Source organism: Mustela nigripes, chromosome X (assembly GCF_022355385.1).
Source record: "Mustela nigripes isolate SB6536 chromosome X, MUSNIG.SB6536, whole genome shotgun sequence".
Taxonomy (NCBI): Eukaryota; Metazoa; Chordata; class Mammalia; order Carnivora; family Mustelidae; genus Mustela; species Mustela nigripes.
Window position 1 is genome coordinate 109,182,188 of NC_081575.1, and position 19,990 is coordinate 109,202,177.

General features: G+C 45.4%; 1 protein-coding gene across 3 annotated transcripts in view; it reads left to right on the forward strand.

Annotated features, from left to right (window-relative positions):
• The window catches only part of MAP3K15 (mitogen-activated protein kinase kinase kinase 15), a 115,753-nt gene that overhangs the window by 64,184 nt on the left and 31,579 nt on the right, over nucleotides 1-19,990 (forward strand). For all 3 annotated transcript variants that reach the window (XM_059385745.1, XM_059385743.1, XM_059385744.1), the window contains exons 8-13: nucleotides 1,871-1,983; nucleotides 2,224-2,383; nucleotides 5,458-5,608; nucleotides 7,177-7,284; nucleotides 14,158-14,207; nucleotides 16,143-16,238. In XM_059385745.1, the coding sequence (XP_059241728.1) occupies nucleotides 1,871-1,983; nucleotides 2,224-2,383; nucleotides 5,458-5,608; nucleotides 7,177-7,284; nucleotides 14,158-14,207; nucleotides 16,143-16,238 (678 nt within the window). The remainder of the gene's footprint in view (nucleotides 1-1,870; nucleotides 1,984-2,223; nucleotides 2,384-5,457; nucleotides 5,609-7,176; nucleotides 7,285-14,157; nucleotides 14,208-16,142; nucleotides 16,239-19,990) is intronic.

The following is a 19,990-nucleotide window of genomic DNA, read 5'->3' on the forward strand; positions in this document are numbered from 1 at the left end:
GGCCCCGGGTCCAGCCCCTCTCTGTGTCTTCCCTCACTGTCCTCTCCATGGCCCTGGTTGGTGCCTTTTTCTTTTTTTTCTTTCCACTTTCCTGCCAGGAATGTTCTCACAATATCCCAAGTAGGCTCTCTGCTCGGTGTCTCTAAAGCCTAGCCCTCAGAGATCGAACCACCATTCCTTATTCCTCCTAAAGCTCAAAGACCCGCTGTGGCTCCCCATTCCCCGTTAGAGAAAAACTCAAACTCTAGATCGCCATTCTAGGTGCTCTGCAGAGAAAGCGCGTAGAAATTCTCTTTCTTCGATAGTTGTGTGTGGGGTTCTTACTCTCTCCTCCATAGTATAGGCTTGTGGAGGGCAGGGACCCCATTTTATTCTTAGTAAATTCCCAGCGGTACCTAATGCACTGTTGTGCTAGGAGTCGCTTGGGGTGTTGAAGGGGAATTCATGTCAGGTAGGGCCGAAGTAGGAAGCTGTGTTCCCACCACAGTGGCCAAGAATTCAGCCCCCAGGTCAGGACATGACTGCCTGTGGCTATTGCAAGAAAGTCCCAGGAGCCTTTCTCCATCCACTTGAGAAGGTGGTGGGTCCAGGAGGTAAATGAAGCTCAGTCAGATTCTGGGGTGTAGCTCCGGTGAGACCTTGGGGTCATCTGACCCAGGTGCTCCGGTAGTGAGCTATAACTTGTGGCTGCGGGAGTTAGGCAGCTGGGAAGAGGCTGGGAATGGACTGTGGTCCTGACTCCACGTTCAAGTCTCATCAACCCCGAAGCTGGACCTGTTGGATTTATGGATGAGAGGCAGAGAGAGGTCTCCCCTCTCCCCAGGTAACTTTTGATTGTAAAAGCAGGTGGGGAAAAGATCAAATATCGTGGGATAAGGTATTGAAAATCCCCAAAACATAATGGGGTGGGGTTCAATTTCATTGGAGTTTTGTTGGCTTGGGTTGGACCAACTTTCTTAGTGTTCTCTGGTCCATCTGAGCGTAGTGACGTTATGCCCCAAAGTTCACAAAACTGAAATTTAACAGACTTAAATGATAGGTTCTCCCTTCCACAATGAATATTTTCTTGGGGTTTAATTCTCTTGCTGTGGCACAGGTGATCGAGTTCCTCCTGGTTCACAAGTCTTTGCTCTGAACTGGGCCACTGAAAGACACCCATTATCATTACTTCATCGATTAAATTCTTTTTTCTGCAGTCAGGATAGTCCTACCCGCTCAAGGAAGGGAGAGCAGATTTCTATGTATAGAAAAAAAAATAGAGAACTAAAATGGAATTCTTCAAACTTTGGAATAAAAAATAGTATTCTCTGGGATAGTGCCCTTTCGCCTCCGGCTCCTTCTCCCACTTGACGCCACGATTCTCAGAACGATCTTGGGGCTGGGTTCTGGCAACACCGCTTCCTCCAGGAAAGATGGACCTCAATTTTGTGATAAAAAGCAAACAAACAGCCTGCAGAATAATAGCCTGCAAATGATGGAATTGCTCTATAAGAACAAAAATGTTCTGTATACAAGCGGAGTCTCGCTTTTAAGATGAGATTTAGATATCCAGTCGTGGTCTCCTTTTGTGGGTAGGGTTATTAAAAGTTTTATGTTTCTTTTTGCACTTTAACATCCTCATCTCATTCAGCGATCATGGTTTTTTTAATAAAAATCTAACCCTGATGGAGAAAATGGTTTTGACTCCTTAGTGTAATGATGATGACATTTTTAAGGAGCTATTTGCTGGCTGTAGCTGCATGTAAAGAGGGAGGGGGACCCGGAAAACCGTAGATGGTGGAAGAACTCATGAGAAGGTTGGCTTGTGCCATCATTCATCATTTTTTCCCTCTACCATGATAACAAGAATCTGGCGGGTCTGTCATTACAGGTACCGCAAAGGGTTTGAGCTCCAGTCGTCTCTTTATTCAGGAATTAACCTGGCCGTTTTGCTGATGGTTGCTGGACAACAATTTGAAACTTCCATGGAACTAAGAAAGATAGGTAAAGCTATTTCTGATCGCATGATAGGCTGACAGGCTTTGGTCACCCAAACTGAGCACTAAAATCGATCTTCAAATAACTAGCATTTTCTTTCAGAAGGAACGGGGACTCTCTGGGTAGCAGTCCCGAGACTGTCGCCCAAATAAAGTGCGTGCTCTTTGCTCTCTCTCAAGGCTTGCATAATAGGAGAGAAGCTAGAAAGATTTTCTTGTAGCTTCATCTAAAATTCAAATTCTTCAGGTGTCCGGCTAAACAGTTTGTTGGGAAGAAAAGGGAGCTTGGAGAAAATGAACAATTACTGGGACGTGGGTCAGTTCTTCAGCGTCAGCATGTTGGCCAGCGATGTCGGGAAGGCTGTCCAGGCAGCAGAGAGGTTGTTCAGACTGAAACCTCCAGCCTGGTGAGTCGTGTGTGTCTGCGTGTATCCGTGTATGCGTGTGTGTGCGTGCGCACGTGCACATGCGTGCCCCGCTTCTCTCGATACCCGACCTTGTTCTGGCGGGAGAAGAGCTGTAATTGCAAAAGACGGTATCAGTTGCTGCGTTTCTCCTTCTGACTCCCTCGCTAACACAAAGTTATGGCAGCAAGAACTGCTCTGCCAGGTCACTTGGCTTTATGTGACAGGAGGGAAGGACAGACAGACGGGCACGTACAGGTGCAGATGATGCCCTACGTGCTCTATCTCTTTGAGATAGATGGAACCCAGGACTAAAATAAAAGACCTAGATATGGTCAAGAACATGGTGCCACAGCACTGGCCCCAGATTAGCCCATTATGGAGCCATTAAACGTGCCAGAAAGAATACTGGGCAACGTGGACGTGTGTTCAGGGTGTATCCCAGAGCAACAAAAGCCATTGGCATGGTACAGTGTTCTCTGTCGCTGGTTCTCAAACGTCAGCATGTATCCGAATCGGCTATATTGATTCAAACACAGATTGCCGGGCCCCACCCTGTGCTACCTGGTTCCAGAGGTCTTGGGTAGGGCCTGGGAAATTGCATTCCCTGGTCTGGGAACCACACTTCGAGAACCACCCTTCTCTGTGGACTCCTTTTGATGAAAAATCTGTTCAGCATGTGACTGCCAGCAAGGTCTCCGAGGTGGGGGGGGGGGGGGGCAGTAGCCGACTTGGCAGTAGACACGAAGCTCCGTGAGAATCGTCGTTCTGTCATTGCTTCCTGGAGTCCCGTAAGAGATGTTCCCTCAGTTCCTGTGCAAATAATCAGCGACGGAGGGCCTGTCTCCAAAATATTGACAGTGGCTATCTCAGAGAGGTAGCCTTATGAGAAGATTTTAATCTATTTTCCCCCTCATCTCTATTTTTCTGGTTTGTCTGAACTGCATTTGGATTACGTGCATAACTTGAAACTTTTTACTTTTAGTGATCCGTGTTCATCTGCCCCTTGTTCTCTCTCGGCTCGGTGAGCCAATCTGGACTCCCAGGGCTCAGAAACTTCTTCAGTCTTTTTTAGTTGGACCCCGTTTCTTCCCCGTCTGAAGGACCTAAATTTGATGCCCGAACCATATCTACCTCTTGAAATCTTTCTGAGGCTTTGTGAACAAGGAGGCAGGCAGAGCCTCCAGCCCTCGTGGAGTTGTTGCTTTTTTTTTTTTTTAAGATTTTATTTATTTATTTGACAGAGAGAGATCCCAAGTAGGCAGAAAGGCAGGCAGAAGCGGGGTTGGGGGTCAGGTTCCCCACTGAGCAGAGAGCCCGATGCGGGGCTCGGTCTCAGGACCCTGAGATCATGACCTGAGCCGAAGGCAAAGGCTTAACCCACTGAGCCACCCAGGCACCCCGAGTGGCTGCTTTTTCCAGAATTCCACTCTCAGGGTGACCTGCTGCACCCGAGCTAGACGGAGCTGACTCCGTGGAGGGCACAGCTGAGCCTTGAATGTGTTCTCATTATGTCAGCTCTGACACTGACTTACACTGTTGGGACCTAATACTGTAGGTCCAAGACCACCCTGAGGTTTCTGATTGACGAGAAGAACTCACAGGACCCCAAAACTGTTGTACTCATGGTTAAGGTTTATTACAAGACAAGTGTACAGCTTGAAATCAGCAAAGACAAAATGCACAAAGGGCGGAGTCTGGGAGAGACGAGGTACCAGCTTCCAGCTGTCCTCGCCCAGTAGAGTGACAGGGACAAGGCTGACTTCTCCCCACAAGGATGTATGGCCCCGTGCAGGAGGTACTGACAACCGGGGAGGCTCACCAAGTCTTGGTGGCCAGGGTTTTCCAGGGATGTCAGTTGTGCAAGTTCGGAGCACCCACGTGATTGACCTTAGTCACTGAGTCCCCAGCCTCTGTGGAGATGGCACTGAAAAAGCATGGCCCAAGGCCCCCATCATGCGTCCTGTTGGTAGCATGAACTTTCTGGCATGGCCCGAGGCCCCCAGTAAACCAAAGCATTCTTACCAGGCTGGGTATCCCAAGGGTTTAAAGGTGAGTCCCAAAAGCGAGTCAAGGGCCAGACCTTTCTTGGGTTTGTGTAGAGTTGGGACAACCCAGGCCTACTGAGCGAATCCTTCAATGCACAGGACCCAAGCCAGGCAGAGTCTAGCTGACCTGCCTTCCCAGGACAGTTCTAGACTTGACCCTCCAAGGACAAAATGAGACTCTCTTGCTTTCAGCTCAACCAGCCCCTTTCAGTACCAAAGAGGACGTAACCACCACTGCCTGGCAGCTGGGTTTCAGACACTTCAAACTGCCTGAAGACCGTAAAGATGTGATGAGACTGAAGATCTCATAACTTCAAATTCGGCCTGGTCGGATTGAATTAAAAAAAAAAAAATACAATGAGTTTCACATTGGGGGTTGGTAGGGATCAAGGAGCATAGGAGGCAGATGGGGGGAAGCAGCGGGGCTGAAGGAGGGAAACGTGACAGTGACAGTTCTTGCGACAGTGGACGCGTTTTCTATCTTACCTATATCCGTATTAATATCTTGCTTGTGATCTTGTTCTAGAATTTTGTGAGCTGTCGTCACTGGTGTATAAACTGGGCCAAGGGTACACAGGATCTCTCTGTATCGTTTCTTATGACTGACTATATGTAAATCTATAATTCTCCAAAATAAAAAGGTTAATTAAAAGACCATGAGAAGGAAAAAAAATGTTTTTAATTAAATAGACTGAGTTTTAAATTTTGCTGTTTTGGAATTGCTTTGAATTTCGAACTGCATGCTTTTGTTTTTAAGACAGTTGGCATATGTTTCCCAGTGTCTTCACTTTGAATACCATTCGCCCAATGTTGGTAAAAAGCCATGTTGTATGATTTTGTTGGATAAACTTCTTTTGCCCACTCGTTGGGTTTCTTTTCATTATGTGTGTGACTGCCAAAGGATTAAGAAGCACTCACTACACAATATGAATTTAAGTATGAAGCTTTTGGGAAACCTCTTTTAAAAGGAGTAGAATGGAATTCTGTTTCTCGAAGAATCTAATTTATCCATGCCGGTGATTTTTCCAGGTACCTCCGATCGTTAGTTCAGAACTTGTTATTAATTCAGCGTTTCAAGAAACCTGCTATTGAACATTCACCCAGGCAAGAGCGGCTTAACTTCTGGTTAGATATGATTTTCGAGGCAACAAATGAAGTTACTAATGGACTCAGATTTCCAGTAAGTTACGCTTAATCCATTTCTTTCAGGTAGAACAAAAGAAACTGGGGGTTGGTGCTCTCTAATTATTGAATGCTCTGAAAGGTAGAAAACTTTAGAAAGTGTTGGGATACCCACCCGTCTTAGGTAGAATCAGCCAGTGATAGATCAACTCACTAGAAAAAGTGGTCTATAACCTCTAAGATAGTGCTCTCATCTGAGAGTCCTTTTGTCTCCCAAGGGACATTTGGTAATATCTGAAGACGTTTTTGGTTGCCACAATTGCGAGAAAGGTGTTGCTCCTGGCGACTAATGGGGGGAAGGCCATGGGTGCTGCCAAAGGTCCCACAGTGATGGGACAGCCCCTCCCCCAACACAGAATTCCCCAGCCCCCAGTCTAAGAAGTGCCAAGATGGAGGAACCCTGTTTTAAGTCACTGCAAGAGTAAGAGCGAAATTTTGGAACTGAGCACCATTTCCCGCTGAGCTTTGGTTTGCCTCCAGTGCCACAAATTAATTTTGAAAACATTATTGGAAAGCAAAATGACTGTTAGCTTTTCATTAAGTATTTGTTTGAATTTTTTGACCGTCTTGTGAGGAGTCATAAGTAAGATAGCTAAGCAGCTAAGCACCCTAGATACCAAATTTCAGATCACTGTCCTTAAGATTTATACCATGAGATTTTGTGAACGTGCCATGTTGAAGAATTTCATGAAGCTTCTAATGAAGATTTAAGTTCTTTGAGATGATTTGATAATGATTTTTAAATCCTTTTTTAAAACTTTTTAGAAGATTTTTATTTATTTATTTGACAGGGAGACAGTGCGAGCACAAGCAAGGGGAGCAGCAGGCAGAGGGAAGAGAAACAGGCTCCCTGCAGAGCAGGGGGATCCCGAGATGGGACTCGAACCCAGGACCCCGGGATCATGACTTGAGCTGAAACAGTTGCTTAACCAACTGAGACACCCAGCACCCTAAAATTTTTTAATTATGAAATATTTCACACTTGATCTTAGCCGGAAAGTGATTTTTTTTGTGAAATATTTTAAACCTATTAAAAGGTACTAAAAAAAAAAAAAAAAAGGAACAGACACTTGCGTAATGTCTACCCAGATTTAGCGATCTTAAATATGTTGTTTTATTTGCTTTAGAAATTCATTCATTTATTCTCTTGTATTTTTTATAGACTTGGGTACCTCACTGCAGATCACCCAGTCTGCTTCATTTCTCTCAGAAACTGTTGCCTTCCTGTTTCTTCTCTGTCACCTTCTTGGGCAGGTGGCCCACCTTCTTGGGCCACCCTGTCTAAAGTGACCCCCTCCCACCTTAACTCTGTTGTACTCACTCCCAAGCTGCACAGGGGACCATATTCCCTATCCCTATGTGTGTGTTTCTTGTCTACCCCGTTAGAGCATGAACACAGCCCCCCGCAGGACAGAAGTCCTGACTGTGGTATCCACGGGCCCTAGAGTGGTGTTGGCACACAGTAGGTTCTCAAGCATTTGTGGAGTATAGCACTTCCCACGTGCTCACTAGGCAGAGTGGCCTGTCTGGTACATTCCTGTGTGTCACAGAAGTCTCTTCTTTCAGGTGCTGGTGATAGAACCCACCAAAGTCTACCAGCCTTCATATGTCTCTCTAAACAGTGAAGCTGAGGAGAAGACCGTTTCTCTGTGGCATGTCTCACCCACGGAAATGGTAAGGAAAAAAAAATCACACACAGCTCTCTCTTCACTCTCTGCTGTTTCGTCAGAAATGTGATGATCAAGCAGGAGAGTATGTGTTGCTGTGTTTGAAGGAACAGGCATCTGAGCCTGACTTCCAAGGTCCAGGAGTGTGTGAAAGAGACTAATCACAGATGGGCGAGGCGACGCTGGTTTGCCCATTTTATATGTGTTTATATTACATATTTGTGTATGTGCATGTGTCTGTACAGATGTGTGTATATTCGTGTGAATGAGTATGGGCTTGTTGAAAAAAGAAGTTAAACCATGAGGAAGTGGATAAGGAGCAACGGGAAAGTCCCTCCAAATCCCCCAAACCTCGTCCGCATTCCCTTTCCCCTCCGCAGGGACTTACGTATGTGTAAGTGTGTGTATGAGTGCATACGTTGTGTGCGTGTGTGTAGAGAGAGAGAGAGAAGCGTTTTCATTCAAGTGTGATCATACAGTATATATAATTTTGCAACTTTTTTAGTTGACTCCTACATCATAGAGAGTTTGTCAGAGAGCACACAGTGATCCGCCTGGTGTATGATATTCCCTGTGCGCCTGTGTCATGGTGCTACATTTCTAAGGGTGGACAAAGCGTAATGTGTTTCTCCTCCTGCCTGCAGCACACATTTCGGTCTCAGCTGTGCACTCTAGCCCGTGCTAGATCCGTCAGTGCCCATCCTGGTGGTGACCCCCTACATGTTCCAGTGTATTGTTTCAGGAACACAATTCCCAGAAAAGGAACTGCTGAATTTAAGACTACTTTTTGTTTAAAATTCGATAGCTACAGGGCGCCTGGGTAGTTCAGTCCCTTGAGTGTCCGACTCTTGGATTCGGCTCGGGTCATGATCTTGGGATTGCGGGATCAGACCCCACACTCAGTGGGGAGTCTGCTTGGGAGTCTGTCTGCTTCACTTCCTCTGCCCCACCCCCTACTCCAGCCTGTGCACGGAGTTGCGCATGCGCACACGCTCTCTGAGCTAAGTCTTTAAAAAAGAAAAAGATAACATTTGATAGCTACTAAAGATAAAGTGAAATAAATACAATGTGATAGCTCCTGTCAGGTTTTCACCACTTCAGTTTATATTCACATCAATGATAGAGGAGAGGAAACATTTTAATTGCCCACTGAAGAGATCACAGAAACACTGGGCTGTACCTGGTGCTGTGGTAGTAACTGTCCCCCGCCACTTTGGTCTCTGTATCTAAACTATTACTTCAGCTTCTCTCTTTTATAAAGTATCTTTAGTAATGAAAAGATCTAGTACCTTTAACAAGCGCATTCACTAGGTAGTCTATTTTTGGGTTTGTTTTCCTGGAGTGTGGGAAGACTTCTGCCATTAACCTGGCAAAGGAAGATTTTTTTTTCCCCTGGAAATAGGAATATGAGCAATTATGTCTTAATCAGATAAAAATAAACAGTACCTTCAAAAATGAAACATAACATTGAAGAATAAGCAGAGGCCCAAAATCATGTAAAAAATTCCTTATCAAAAATAGTCCTGACACAGCGTCCCCGCATTGTCCGGTACGACGCGTGACTTCTGCAGGATAAACAAGTCGCCAATGTGCCGTCTGCCGTGGCGCCCGCAGTCAACAGGACGGCATTGTGAGCTTTGTAATTTGTTGAAAGTGAATCTCATGTCCTTAGCACCCCCCCCACACACACACAAAACAGGAAGCAAAGGACACAGGGACACTTTGGGAGGTGATGGAGATGGCCGTTACCTTGACCGTGGTGATGGTTCCGTGACTGTCTGCGTATGTCCAAACTCCTCAAATTATGCACGTGGAATTTAGGCAGGTCTCTGTCCTTTATACCTCAGTAAAGGCGTATAGAAAAAAGAGAGAGACACGAAATCTCAAGTTGCCTTCGTCCACTTGAGCTGCCGTAACAGAGTACAGAATAGACTGGGGGCTCAAACAACAGACCTTTCTTTCTCCCAGTTCTGGAGGCTGGGAGTCCGAGGGCGGGCTGCCAGCGTGGTCAGGTTCTAGCGAGGTCCTCTTTCCAGCTCCCAGAAGGCTGTCTTCCTCGTGTGTCCTCCCATGGTGGAGAGATGGTTCCCGTGTCCCTTTTAATAAGGGGAATAATCCCTGGGGGCTCCCTCCTTCTGCCCTAGTTCCCTCCCCAAGGCCCCGCCTTCGAAGACCGGCGCACCAGAGTTTAGGGCTTCTTTACCAGCTCGTTTGCAGAGACACAAACGTTCCGTCCGCGACACAAGCATAAGGCAGGAAGTTTGTCTGATATTTCACAGGCAGTGAAGATGGGCCGCCCTCATGGGTGCTTGGCGTTGCTTTTGTGGCTCTTGTTTCATTTCACTGCACTCTGTGTATTAATTTAAATCTCTGAGTGCAAAAGAAAAATATTACAGCCATAATCAAATATATACATGATGATCAAACAGCTATACCTCCGTTGAACAATACATATGTTTTCTGTTAAATTTGCCTCTTGAGTTGTTTTCAACCTTTTTTTAAAAGATTTTATTTATTTGACAGAGAGAGACCACAAGTAGGCAGAGAGGCAGGCAGAGAGAGAGAGGAGGAAGCAGGCTCCCCGCTGAGCAGAGAGCCCAACGTGGGACTCGATCCCAGGACCCTGAGATCATGACCTGAGCCAAAGGCAGAGGCTTAACCCACTGAGCCACCCAGGCGCCCCCGTTTTCAAACTTTTATGGAAGTATAACATACACACTGGAAAGCCCATCAATCGTATATGTACAATTTGCTGGATGTTTGCCAAACGAGCACACCTGAGTCAACAGCGTGGTCAAAGAAGAGAACAGCAGACCCCTCCCCCCACAAAACCTGGCTTTTCCGCCCGTTGTGCCCCCCCTCCAGGTCCCATGCTTTTGATGTTGGAATTCTTGTGCCTTGCTGATTTTCTTTGTGTCATTGATGCCACGGGGACGGGAGAGGATGTTCAAACTTCTGATCTGTAACCTCACTATTCCACTGACATAGTCACAGTACCTCATGTTTTGACAAGTACTCGGAGAAAAAAAGTAACCCTATTCAAGTGACTCTTAAGACTTTTAGAGCCAAATGGTTTTGGTCTCGTGGAATTCTACAAACTTTGCCCATTTTATTGTCCCTTATAATGGTTACTGGCCCTTAATGGACATTCCCGTGGGTACACAGACTATCTCCCTAGTTGTAAATGTTTCACTTTGTACATAGTCTGTAATAAGAAATGGAAAAGAACGATATAAGCAGCAAATGCTGGCTTTCCTTGACTGATGAAATGTTTTGCACAAGTGCTCATAGTTGTCAGAACAAACATCTGAGGGAAATATAAATTGCCTTTTTTGCTGTGAGAGGAAGCTTTTGCTTTTGCCTTCATTTACATTTTTGAAATTCTGCGCATCACAAAAGCAAGCAGATTTGCCTGGAGTGAGATGACATTTCTCTACACAGTGTTGCATTTTTTCCCGGTGGGCTGCGGCTGGTAGCGGGGAGATGGCACGCATGCGTGTGTTTGCAGCGCTGCTGTAGGAGCGGATGGAGTTCTGGTTTGTTAGCCAGGGACGTCTGCTGGTAAATGCGTAACTCGAGACACGGGGACATGGGAGCAGAGCGCTGACTTGTAGCGTTGGCCTCTTTCTGCGGTATAACTGCTCCCACCATGGCCAGTTTCCAGCAACCTCCTGCAGGTGCCCAGACATGGGGCTAGGTGGAGATGGACGCAGCTGACCCCAGGGGCCCCCAGCCCAGGAGTGCACGCAGGCCACAGAGAACAGGTTCAGACACAGCCTTGCCCCCTCAGTGACTCGTGTGCCCCAAAGTCACCAACAGACAGAGTAGCCGCCGACCCCGACCACACGGGTAGGGCTGCTTGTCCGGGAAAGCTCTATTGTCATTGCCTCTTACACTTACGTGAGCAACAGGACAAGCACTTTAAAAAAGCACAATTACAGAATTGTCCTAGACGCCTGAGATGCCACCGCAGAGGTCGCGCTCTGGGACAGGGGGACAGACTCTGAGTCGGCACCCCGGGGACCCTGGAGGTGTGCCCCCGCCTCTGGCTTCCCGGCCTGTCTCTCTGCAGCCCCCCCTGGCTTTCCTCCTAGCGCGCCCCTGCTGGGGCCTTCTGACCCTGATGTGAAAAGCTGGAGTCTTAAGTCCATTTCCTCTGCATGATTTCGCTGGGATGATATAGCCGCCCGTGGAAAGGGTGAGGTCGCCGTGTTGACGGGAGGCCGTGTGATGGGAGGAAGGCAGCCACCGCGGTCACAGTGGAGGAGACCGTGCCCGTTGACCCACCGGGACACGGGATCAGAAACCACGCGGCCAGCCCTGACTTCCACCACTGGATGTTTCATGACAAACCCCACTTGTACATGCCAGAGAGTGTGCACCTCACAATTCCATTTACATGTTCTTACAGACCAGGGACCACTCTCGGTGCTGGTGAAGGCAGCATAGCGGTTGCTGTTCCCACCCTTGGATGATGGGGCGTGGGGTGGGGGGGGGGGCTGTTAGGAGGGAAGCTTCTGGGCTGCTCCTCATGTTCTGTCTCTTGATTTAGATGCTGGTTACAGCGAGTCTTCATTTTGTGGACACTTACTGCAGTGATCACTGTGCCTTTTTCTGAACATAGGGTATATTTCAAGTCAGAAGTTGAATAATAATTTTAAAACATCTGCCCTCTTGATGCTCCCCCACACCATGACTGAATCTCGTGGCTTTCCAGATTGAGACAGACTCTCTCTTACAGAGTGTCAAGCCCTTACACAGCCCCACCGTGTCATTGTCCCCGGAGCTGGCCCTGCAGGGGCTCGCAAGTGCTCTTCTGTCCTCCTTAGCCCCTGCGGTTCCTCCTTCCAGCCATCCAGGCCCTAACTTCGGCGGAGGCGTCTCTAACCGCCCTCCTACCACTTTCACCGAATGCAGGCTCCCTTCCCCCCGTATCATGTGTACGGTAGTTCCCATCGCTGTTGGATCACTTTTTGAGAATGTCTCCCCAAGAGCTCCACATGGCGAGTGGGACTTGTAGCTGTTTATATCCATCGTATCTACAAAGCAGGTACCCCCCATGCCCACTGACAATGGTAGAGGGGAGTCCGTGTTGGTGACTTCTTAACCCGTGTATCTCCCTCCCAACTCAAGTCCCCTAAGCTACCCTAGAGTAAATTTTCCGTCTGTGACTACTTTGAAAACTCCCTTGACCGGCCTTTTTCTATAATTGTGAGCTTTTTGCCTGTAGGTAGATTGGACAAGGTGCTCTCGAAATGGCCCTGGTTCATATTTCTGTACCCGAATCCAAAAGCAGGCTTCTGCTCTCCACCACTGCCGCCTTCCAGGGACTCTGAACACAAGTCCCCTGAAACCCACTCAGTCTTCCTCCTTGGATGGGTCCAAGGTGATGGCTTTCCCATTGGCATATACTTTGATCTCTCAGGGCCCTCAAGGGTTCTCCTCTTTTCCAGAGTAGAAGCTGAGGGCCTGGGATGGTCTCTGAGGCCCTGCATGGTCTTCCTCAGGAGCTGGCCAACCTCCTCCCACTCTTCTCTCTGCTGGTTCCCAGCCATGCCCTGGGGACAGGACTTTTCCCCTCTGCCTGAGGCTGTTGTCCCACCCATGGGTCTTCAGGGCGCATTCCTTTACCTTCTGCTGAAAAGTCATCAGAGACCCCTCCCCGGAGCATCTGGCGTAACACCATGACCCCCACCACACCTTAATGCCCTTGCCAGCTCTCTGGCTTTGTTGTAGTGCTTTTTGTCCTCTGTCATGGTATTAAGTTACTAAATTGTGGCTCTTCTCTCCTCAAATATAATCCCCATGAGAGCAGGGGCTTTGTTCTCTGCTCCGTCCTCCGTGCTGGTATCTTGCCCGGCACGTCGTGGGCACTTAATTGACACGGATGAATGGATGTTCTCCCACTGACAGGCCCTGTCTCCTGGCTCTCACACTTCTCTGGGGCACTTCGCTGGCCATTTATGACCTTTTTCAGGCCAACCAAATGTGTTTTCTTATTTTAAATGATTTTCTTTTGCTGTGATGTCTTGGTATCGTAGACTATGGCTCTTCTGAAATGGATTTCAGATCTTTGTTCTGAGGCTTAGGTCTGTGCAGCGTTTTTAAAGTACAGGCCATGGTAGTGGAGGGAGGGAACAGTTATTTTTTAAAATGCTTCATGTACACATTGAAATGCAGGTTAGTCTTAGTGTTAGTTATGACAAGCTATCTGCAAAAAGAAATAGCCCCCAAATATCAATACCTTAACATGATAGAAGTTTATGCCTCATATTATAAACTTTTGTCAGGGTCCCCATTCCCCCTCATAGCAGAATAGAGGATCGCTGAGGAGGTTATTATGAACCATAACCATAGATGGTGCATGTCATTCCTCCTTACATCCCATTGGTCAAAACTCCGTCACGTGGCCCCACCTAGCTGAAGGGGAGGCTGGGAAATGTATTCCAGGCTCTATGCCCAGGGGAAGAAAAGAGATTGGGGAGCCCTGATTGGTGGCTACCACATTCTTGCTCCTGCAAATATTTTCATAGGTCACTCAACTTAGGTGGACTGTTCCCAAACTTATTTTAGAGTTTTCCTAAAATGTTGACAGAAGATGAAAGTCCGTCCATTCAGTGTGTACTTACTCTGTGCCTTTTCTGTTTCAAATTCAGATCATTTGCTCTCAACTGGATTAGAGATGCAAATGAATTTTTGTAATACATTAGAAAATGTTTCTGTTCTTCCAAGTTGCATGAAATATATTGCTCTAACTCCTGAATCTCTCTTGAAAGTAAAAGAGCAGAAGTGATTGGCCAGAGAATAAAATGAAAGTGTTTTGGGCTTTTTTGCATGGAAAAAATCAAGCTATACTGACTTTTGTCTTTAAAACCTGCAGAAACAAATTCATGAATGGAATTTTACAGCTTCTTCCATTAGGGGAATAAGGTAAGAACATAAAGGAAAATGGAATTATTGTTCTAATACAAATAATGATGAAAATGTTTTATTTTAGTGTTTCCACTCATTTATAATATGTGATATTCTCATTTTCAGCAGAATCCTCAGCTTGTTGATGTGCTGCTAATAAGGGCTTCTTGGCTTGTTTAACAGAGAAATTTGGGGGGCTATCCAATAGACTAAACTCATCTCAAGCTTTTTTAGAAAATGAAGTTATATCTGTAGAAACAGAAAGCATTTCTTCTTTGAGTCATTGATGTTCAAGTGCTCAGGGAACTCCAGAATCCCAGTAACTGAAGGAGTTACTTGGTAATGACACTCAGTTGGGGCCTGAGTAGAATAATGGAGCCAAGGGTATTGTTGTCCTCATTTGGGGAGCAAGTGGTCTAGTCCAAGGAGAGCTATGGTGCTTGCTCTTTGGATCGGGGTGGTGACCATTTGGTGGCCCTTGTGGCTACACTTTGAGCCTCACTCTGCCAGCACATCCAACGGTAGGAGCAGCTCAGAAGCAGATATGAATTGTAATCCCTCTTTCACTATTTAACCTTGACAGAATCACTTAGTCCCTCCAGGACTCTGTTCATAGTTTCCATTAGATGGAGGGCTCGGATTAGAACGGTATGTTCTTTCTCTGATGGTAAGACCACAGGCCACTGAATGAATCCCCCGTTACCTCTAGACATGTGTGATCCTGTTCTAGACACAGCGCTATTGAAATTAAAATAATATTTTTGTCACTTTAAATATTTTGTCACTTTAAAGGGAGGAAATAATTTAAAAACAGTAGCGTATTTGAGTAATACTGATGCAAAGTTAAATTCAGTGTTGAACATTTTCAAAAACTGAATACCCCAGAAACTAAGTGGTATTGAGAACATGCAGTCAAGAACATTTTGTTTGTGCCTTCTCGTAGAGATACCTCTTGCTGCCATTCCCCCATCAACAGGGAGTGCAAATGACCTGGGGTGAATCAGACCCTGGAATCAATGTGCCATAAAGAGCACACACTGAACATTCCCAGTGCTGTCCAACTAACCATGATGGTTTCTTCACAAATTGGTTTCCAAAACTTATGTGTGACCTGGTTTTCAGGATTTTTAGATCACCCTGTACTATTGCTCTTTCAACTCAGTATTTTCATGTAATCCTTGACAAATGAAGAATGGCTAAGTAAGGTATGAATCTCAGGAAGGGATGACTTAGGAGAAGATAAAGTGGCATCATTTGTTTGAAGAGAATTTTGACTTTTCCACAGTGCTGCTTGGCAAAATGAGGGCCATTGTGTAGGCTTTGGCCCAGTAAGGTTAAAGACCTTTCAATAGTGAAATCCATCAGCAGATGGAGTTTGGTGAATTTCTGTCACTGGGTATGTCTAGGAAAGTGGAATATAGGCTGAGGTGCTGTAGAGTCAGATCCCAACCTCAGGGGTAAGGGACCAGATAACCTGTGAAGGCCTTCCTTGAGCTACGATGCCATGTGTATTACTACCTCCCTTGTGTGGCCCCAAATAACTACGTCCTGGTATTTTTCAAGTCAAGAAATTCCTTAGATGCCATAATACATTATTTCCCACATAAGCTTCCTGTCTTGTGTGTGAAATTATAAACTCTTGAGGACAGAGACCATATTTATTTTCCTTTCTCACTGCTCTAGGCTTTGCTTAGCGCTGTATCTCTGGTAAGTTCTTGATATAGATGAAAGTCGTTTGTTGAATACAAACTCAAACATATGCAAGATAAATGTCCCTATTTAAATTATGTAGAGAAATAGAAGTCAAACTGGGGGAGTAGTGATTAAAACATTAATGAATCCTTCAAATTTGTGGAGTGGAAGAAAATCTGTGATTAGATTTTTTTCAAAAATGTTAAAGTGATGACGTAACTTGCATATAATAATCCTTCTTATGTTTTTCCAATTTTACAGCATATCCAAGTTTGATGAGCGATGTTGTTTTCTTTATGTCCATGATAATTCTGATGACTTTCAAATCTACTTTTCCACTGAGGACCAGTGTAGTAGGTGAGTTACAGCTGATTCAGGGGCTTGTGATAGAATTATGGGTCTTTGCTGGGAAGAGTTTTTACTTGATATGCTGCCTTTCTTGAAATTTTAACTTACAGAAATTTACTTTTCCAGCTTGACTGGAGTATAATTGACATACCATGCAGTCCACCCACTTAAGAGTGTACAGTTCAATCTTTTTTTAGTATATTCACAGTTCTGCAACCATCACAGTCATCTAACTTTAGAATATTTTCATGACCCCTCAAAGAAGCCCAGTGTCCATTACCAGTTATTCCCCCATTTTTCCCTCCACCTAACCCGCCCCCCCAATCTCTGGCTTGGGCAAAAACTAATCTATTCTGTCTCTCTGGATTTGCGTATTCTTATATAAATGGAAACATACCATCTGTGGTCTTTTGTGTCTGATGTTTTTTAGTCATGATAATGTTCTCAAAGTTCAGCATCATACCCAGTGCCCCATTCTTTCTGTGTTCCTCACTCTCTCGCCGTATGGATGTATTTGATCTGTCCATTCAATTGAAAGACATCCGGGTTATTTCCACTTGTTGGCTATTATGAACAATGCTGCTAGAACATTCACATGCCAGTTTTTGTATGGCCCTGTGTTGACATTTCTCTTGGAGCTAAATTACGGGGTCTTAGGTAACTCCAAGTTTAACCTCTGAGAAACTGCCAGGCTGTGGTCTGATTTTACGTCATCGTCAGTAGTGTACGAAGGTTCTAATTTCACATGTGATTTTGTGTCCTTGTGCTCCTGGCCATCCTAGTGGACATCAGGTAGGATCTGACTGTGGCTTTGATCTGCATTACTGTAATGACGGAAGATAGTATGCATCTTTTCATGCACTCACTGGCCATTTATTTATCTTCCTTGAAGAACTCTCTGCTCAAATTCTTCACCCAATTAAAAGAATTTTTTTAACCTTTTATTTTGGAAAAATATTCAGAGCTATAAGAAAATTTCAGAGGGGCTCCTGGCTGGTTCAGTGGGTAGAGCATGCAACTCTTGATTTCAAGGTCATGAGTTCAAGCCCTGCTTTGGGTGTGGAGGCTACTTAAAACTTAATAAAATTCTTTAAAATAAATAAACAGTTGCAGAAAAACAGTACAGAATTTCCATACATATTTCACCCAGAATTCCCATGTTAACCCTATACCGCACTTACTTTACCTTCACTCCTTATGCATATGATTATTTTTGTTCTGGGCCGCTAAGAAGTGAGTCATAGACCTAATGCCTCATGGCCTCTCATTCCTTCAGTGCGTATTTCCTAAAAACAACATTCACTTCCATAATCACTGCACAGGTATCTAATCAGGAAATGAAGACCAGTAAGGCTCTGTACTTGACATACCTTATCCCCATATGACTTACTGTCCAACCGATATCCTTTCCAGCAAAATACAAGATTTTTTTCTCTGCCTCCCCGCCAGTCCAGGATCATACATACATTTCATGGTCATATCTGTATAGTCTCGTTTATCTTTGTTGGTGCCGCTTTGTCTGTCTTGACTCCGTGCTCTCAAAGAGCACAGGTGGTTGGTCTTGTGTAGGCCATCGGTTGGGGTTTGTTTGCCGTTTTCTCCTGATGACGTCAGCATCGTGCATTTCGGGAAGGAACAGCACAGAAGTGATGTCCTGTCCTTCTCACGCACCACATTGGGAGCCCTAGGGCATCTCTGTCTCATTCCTGGAGAAATGAACCTGGCTCACCTGGTGAAGGTGGTATTGGCCAGTCTTCTCCCAAGTGCCCATTTTGAGTTGGGTTATCTGTATTTCTATTAATGGTTTTAAGAATTCTTTATATATTCTGCGTACAAGTCCTTGATCAGATATGTGATTTGCATGAAAATTGCCTGCCCCCAATCGGTGGCTGGTGTGTCCCTGTCTATGGGGCCCTCTGCGGTGCACAGTTTTTACATTTCGATGCAGTTCAACTTGTTTTTTTTCTGTGGTCATTTGTGTTTTGAGGGTCACCTGAGAAGGTGTTGCTTGACCCAAGGTGTTCTGTGGTGTTTGTTTTCTTCACAGAGTTTTAGCTCTTCTGTTTAGGTCTCTGGTTGATTTTGACGTCATTTCTATATATGGTGTGAAGTAAGGGTCCAGCTTCATTCTTTTACTTGTGGATATACGGTTGATCTGGCCCATTTGTTGAAGACATAGTCTTTCTCCTACTGAATGGTCTTGGCACCCTCAGAAAATCGGCTGACCATAAATTTCAGAGTCTATTTCCGGACTTACACTTAGATTCCGTTGCTCTGTATGTCTGTCTTTACGCCAGTACCACGTTTCTCTTTCTTACTGTAGCTTCATGGTAAGTAGGAAATACGGAAGTGTGAGTCTCCCAACTCTGTTCTTGCTTATAATAATCGCTTTGGCTATTGTGGCTGCTTGCATTTCCATGTGAATTTTAGAATCTGTCAGTTTCTGCAAAAAAGGCAGCTATAATTTTGACAGGGATTGTGGTGGAAATAAATAGACCGATTTGGAGAGCAGTGCCGTTCTAACTGGAGTAGGCCTTCAATCCCTGAGCATGGCATAACTGTCCATTTGATTAGGTCTTCTTTAATTTCTTAAGACAGTTTTTTGTAGTTTGAGTACAAGTCTCATACTTTTTTTGTTAAACATAGACCTAGGTGGGGTTTTTTTGATGTTATTATAAATGGAGTTTTCTTAACTTCGTTTTCAGAGTGTTCATGGCTAGCATATAGAAATACGCTTGGTTTTTATATATTTACTATCCTGCAATCTTCCAAATTCATTGAATAGTTCGAATACCTTTTATGAGTATTTTAAGATTATATTTTTAAAGTAAACTCTACACCCAACATGGGGTTCGAACACACGACCCTAAGATCGAGAGTCACATGCTGACCAACTGAGCCAGCCGGGCCCCTATGTCTCACACTTGGTATTGAATTCCTGAAGATTCTCTGTATATAAGACTGTGTCTGTTGCAGATGGAGATCTTTAAAAGTTCTTCCTTTCCAATGTGGATGTCTGTCTTTTTCTTACCTGTCTGACCAGGCTGTCCAGTACAGTGTTGATTAGAAGTGGCGAGAGCAGACATTGCATCTGGTTCCTGATCTCAGGGGGAACGTATCCGGCCAGTCTTTTATCAGTAAGCATGGCGCTGCCGGCAGGTTTTCACCGATGGCCTTTCTCAGGTTGAGGAAGTGCCCCTTACTGCTGGTTAGTTCAGGGTTTGTATCATGTGGTTTGAGAACGTTTTAACTCAGCATGTCTCGGACACTCCTTATGGTACCATATTTGAAATCAGACTCAATATCAGACTAGGGGACCCTTAGATCTCGGTCTTCAACTTAGAAAAGCTGCTGCCAAAGATGAGGCAGAACACCCCTTTACCACAGTTGACCATTCTGACCCTCCCTCGGTCCCCGATGCCTTTTCTCACCATATGTCTAAATAATTTCTCCGTGACATAGAACATACATACAAGTCACGTGTGTTAAGTGCACTTACGTTTATCAGTGCCCCAGCAGGCGCTTCGTGCCTCTTTCCAATCATTGAGCCCCCAGCCCCTGCATTGCTAATTTTTTTAAAGATTTTATTTATTTATTTGACAGATCACAAGTAGGCAGAGAGGCAGGCAGAGAGAGAGGAAGGGAAGCAGGCTCCCTGCTGAGCAGAGAGCCCGATGCGGGGCTCAATCCCAGGACCCTGGGATCATGACCTGAGCTGAAGGCAGAGGCTTTAACCCACTGAGCCACCCAGGCGCCCCAGT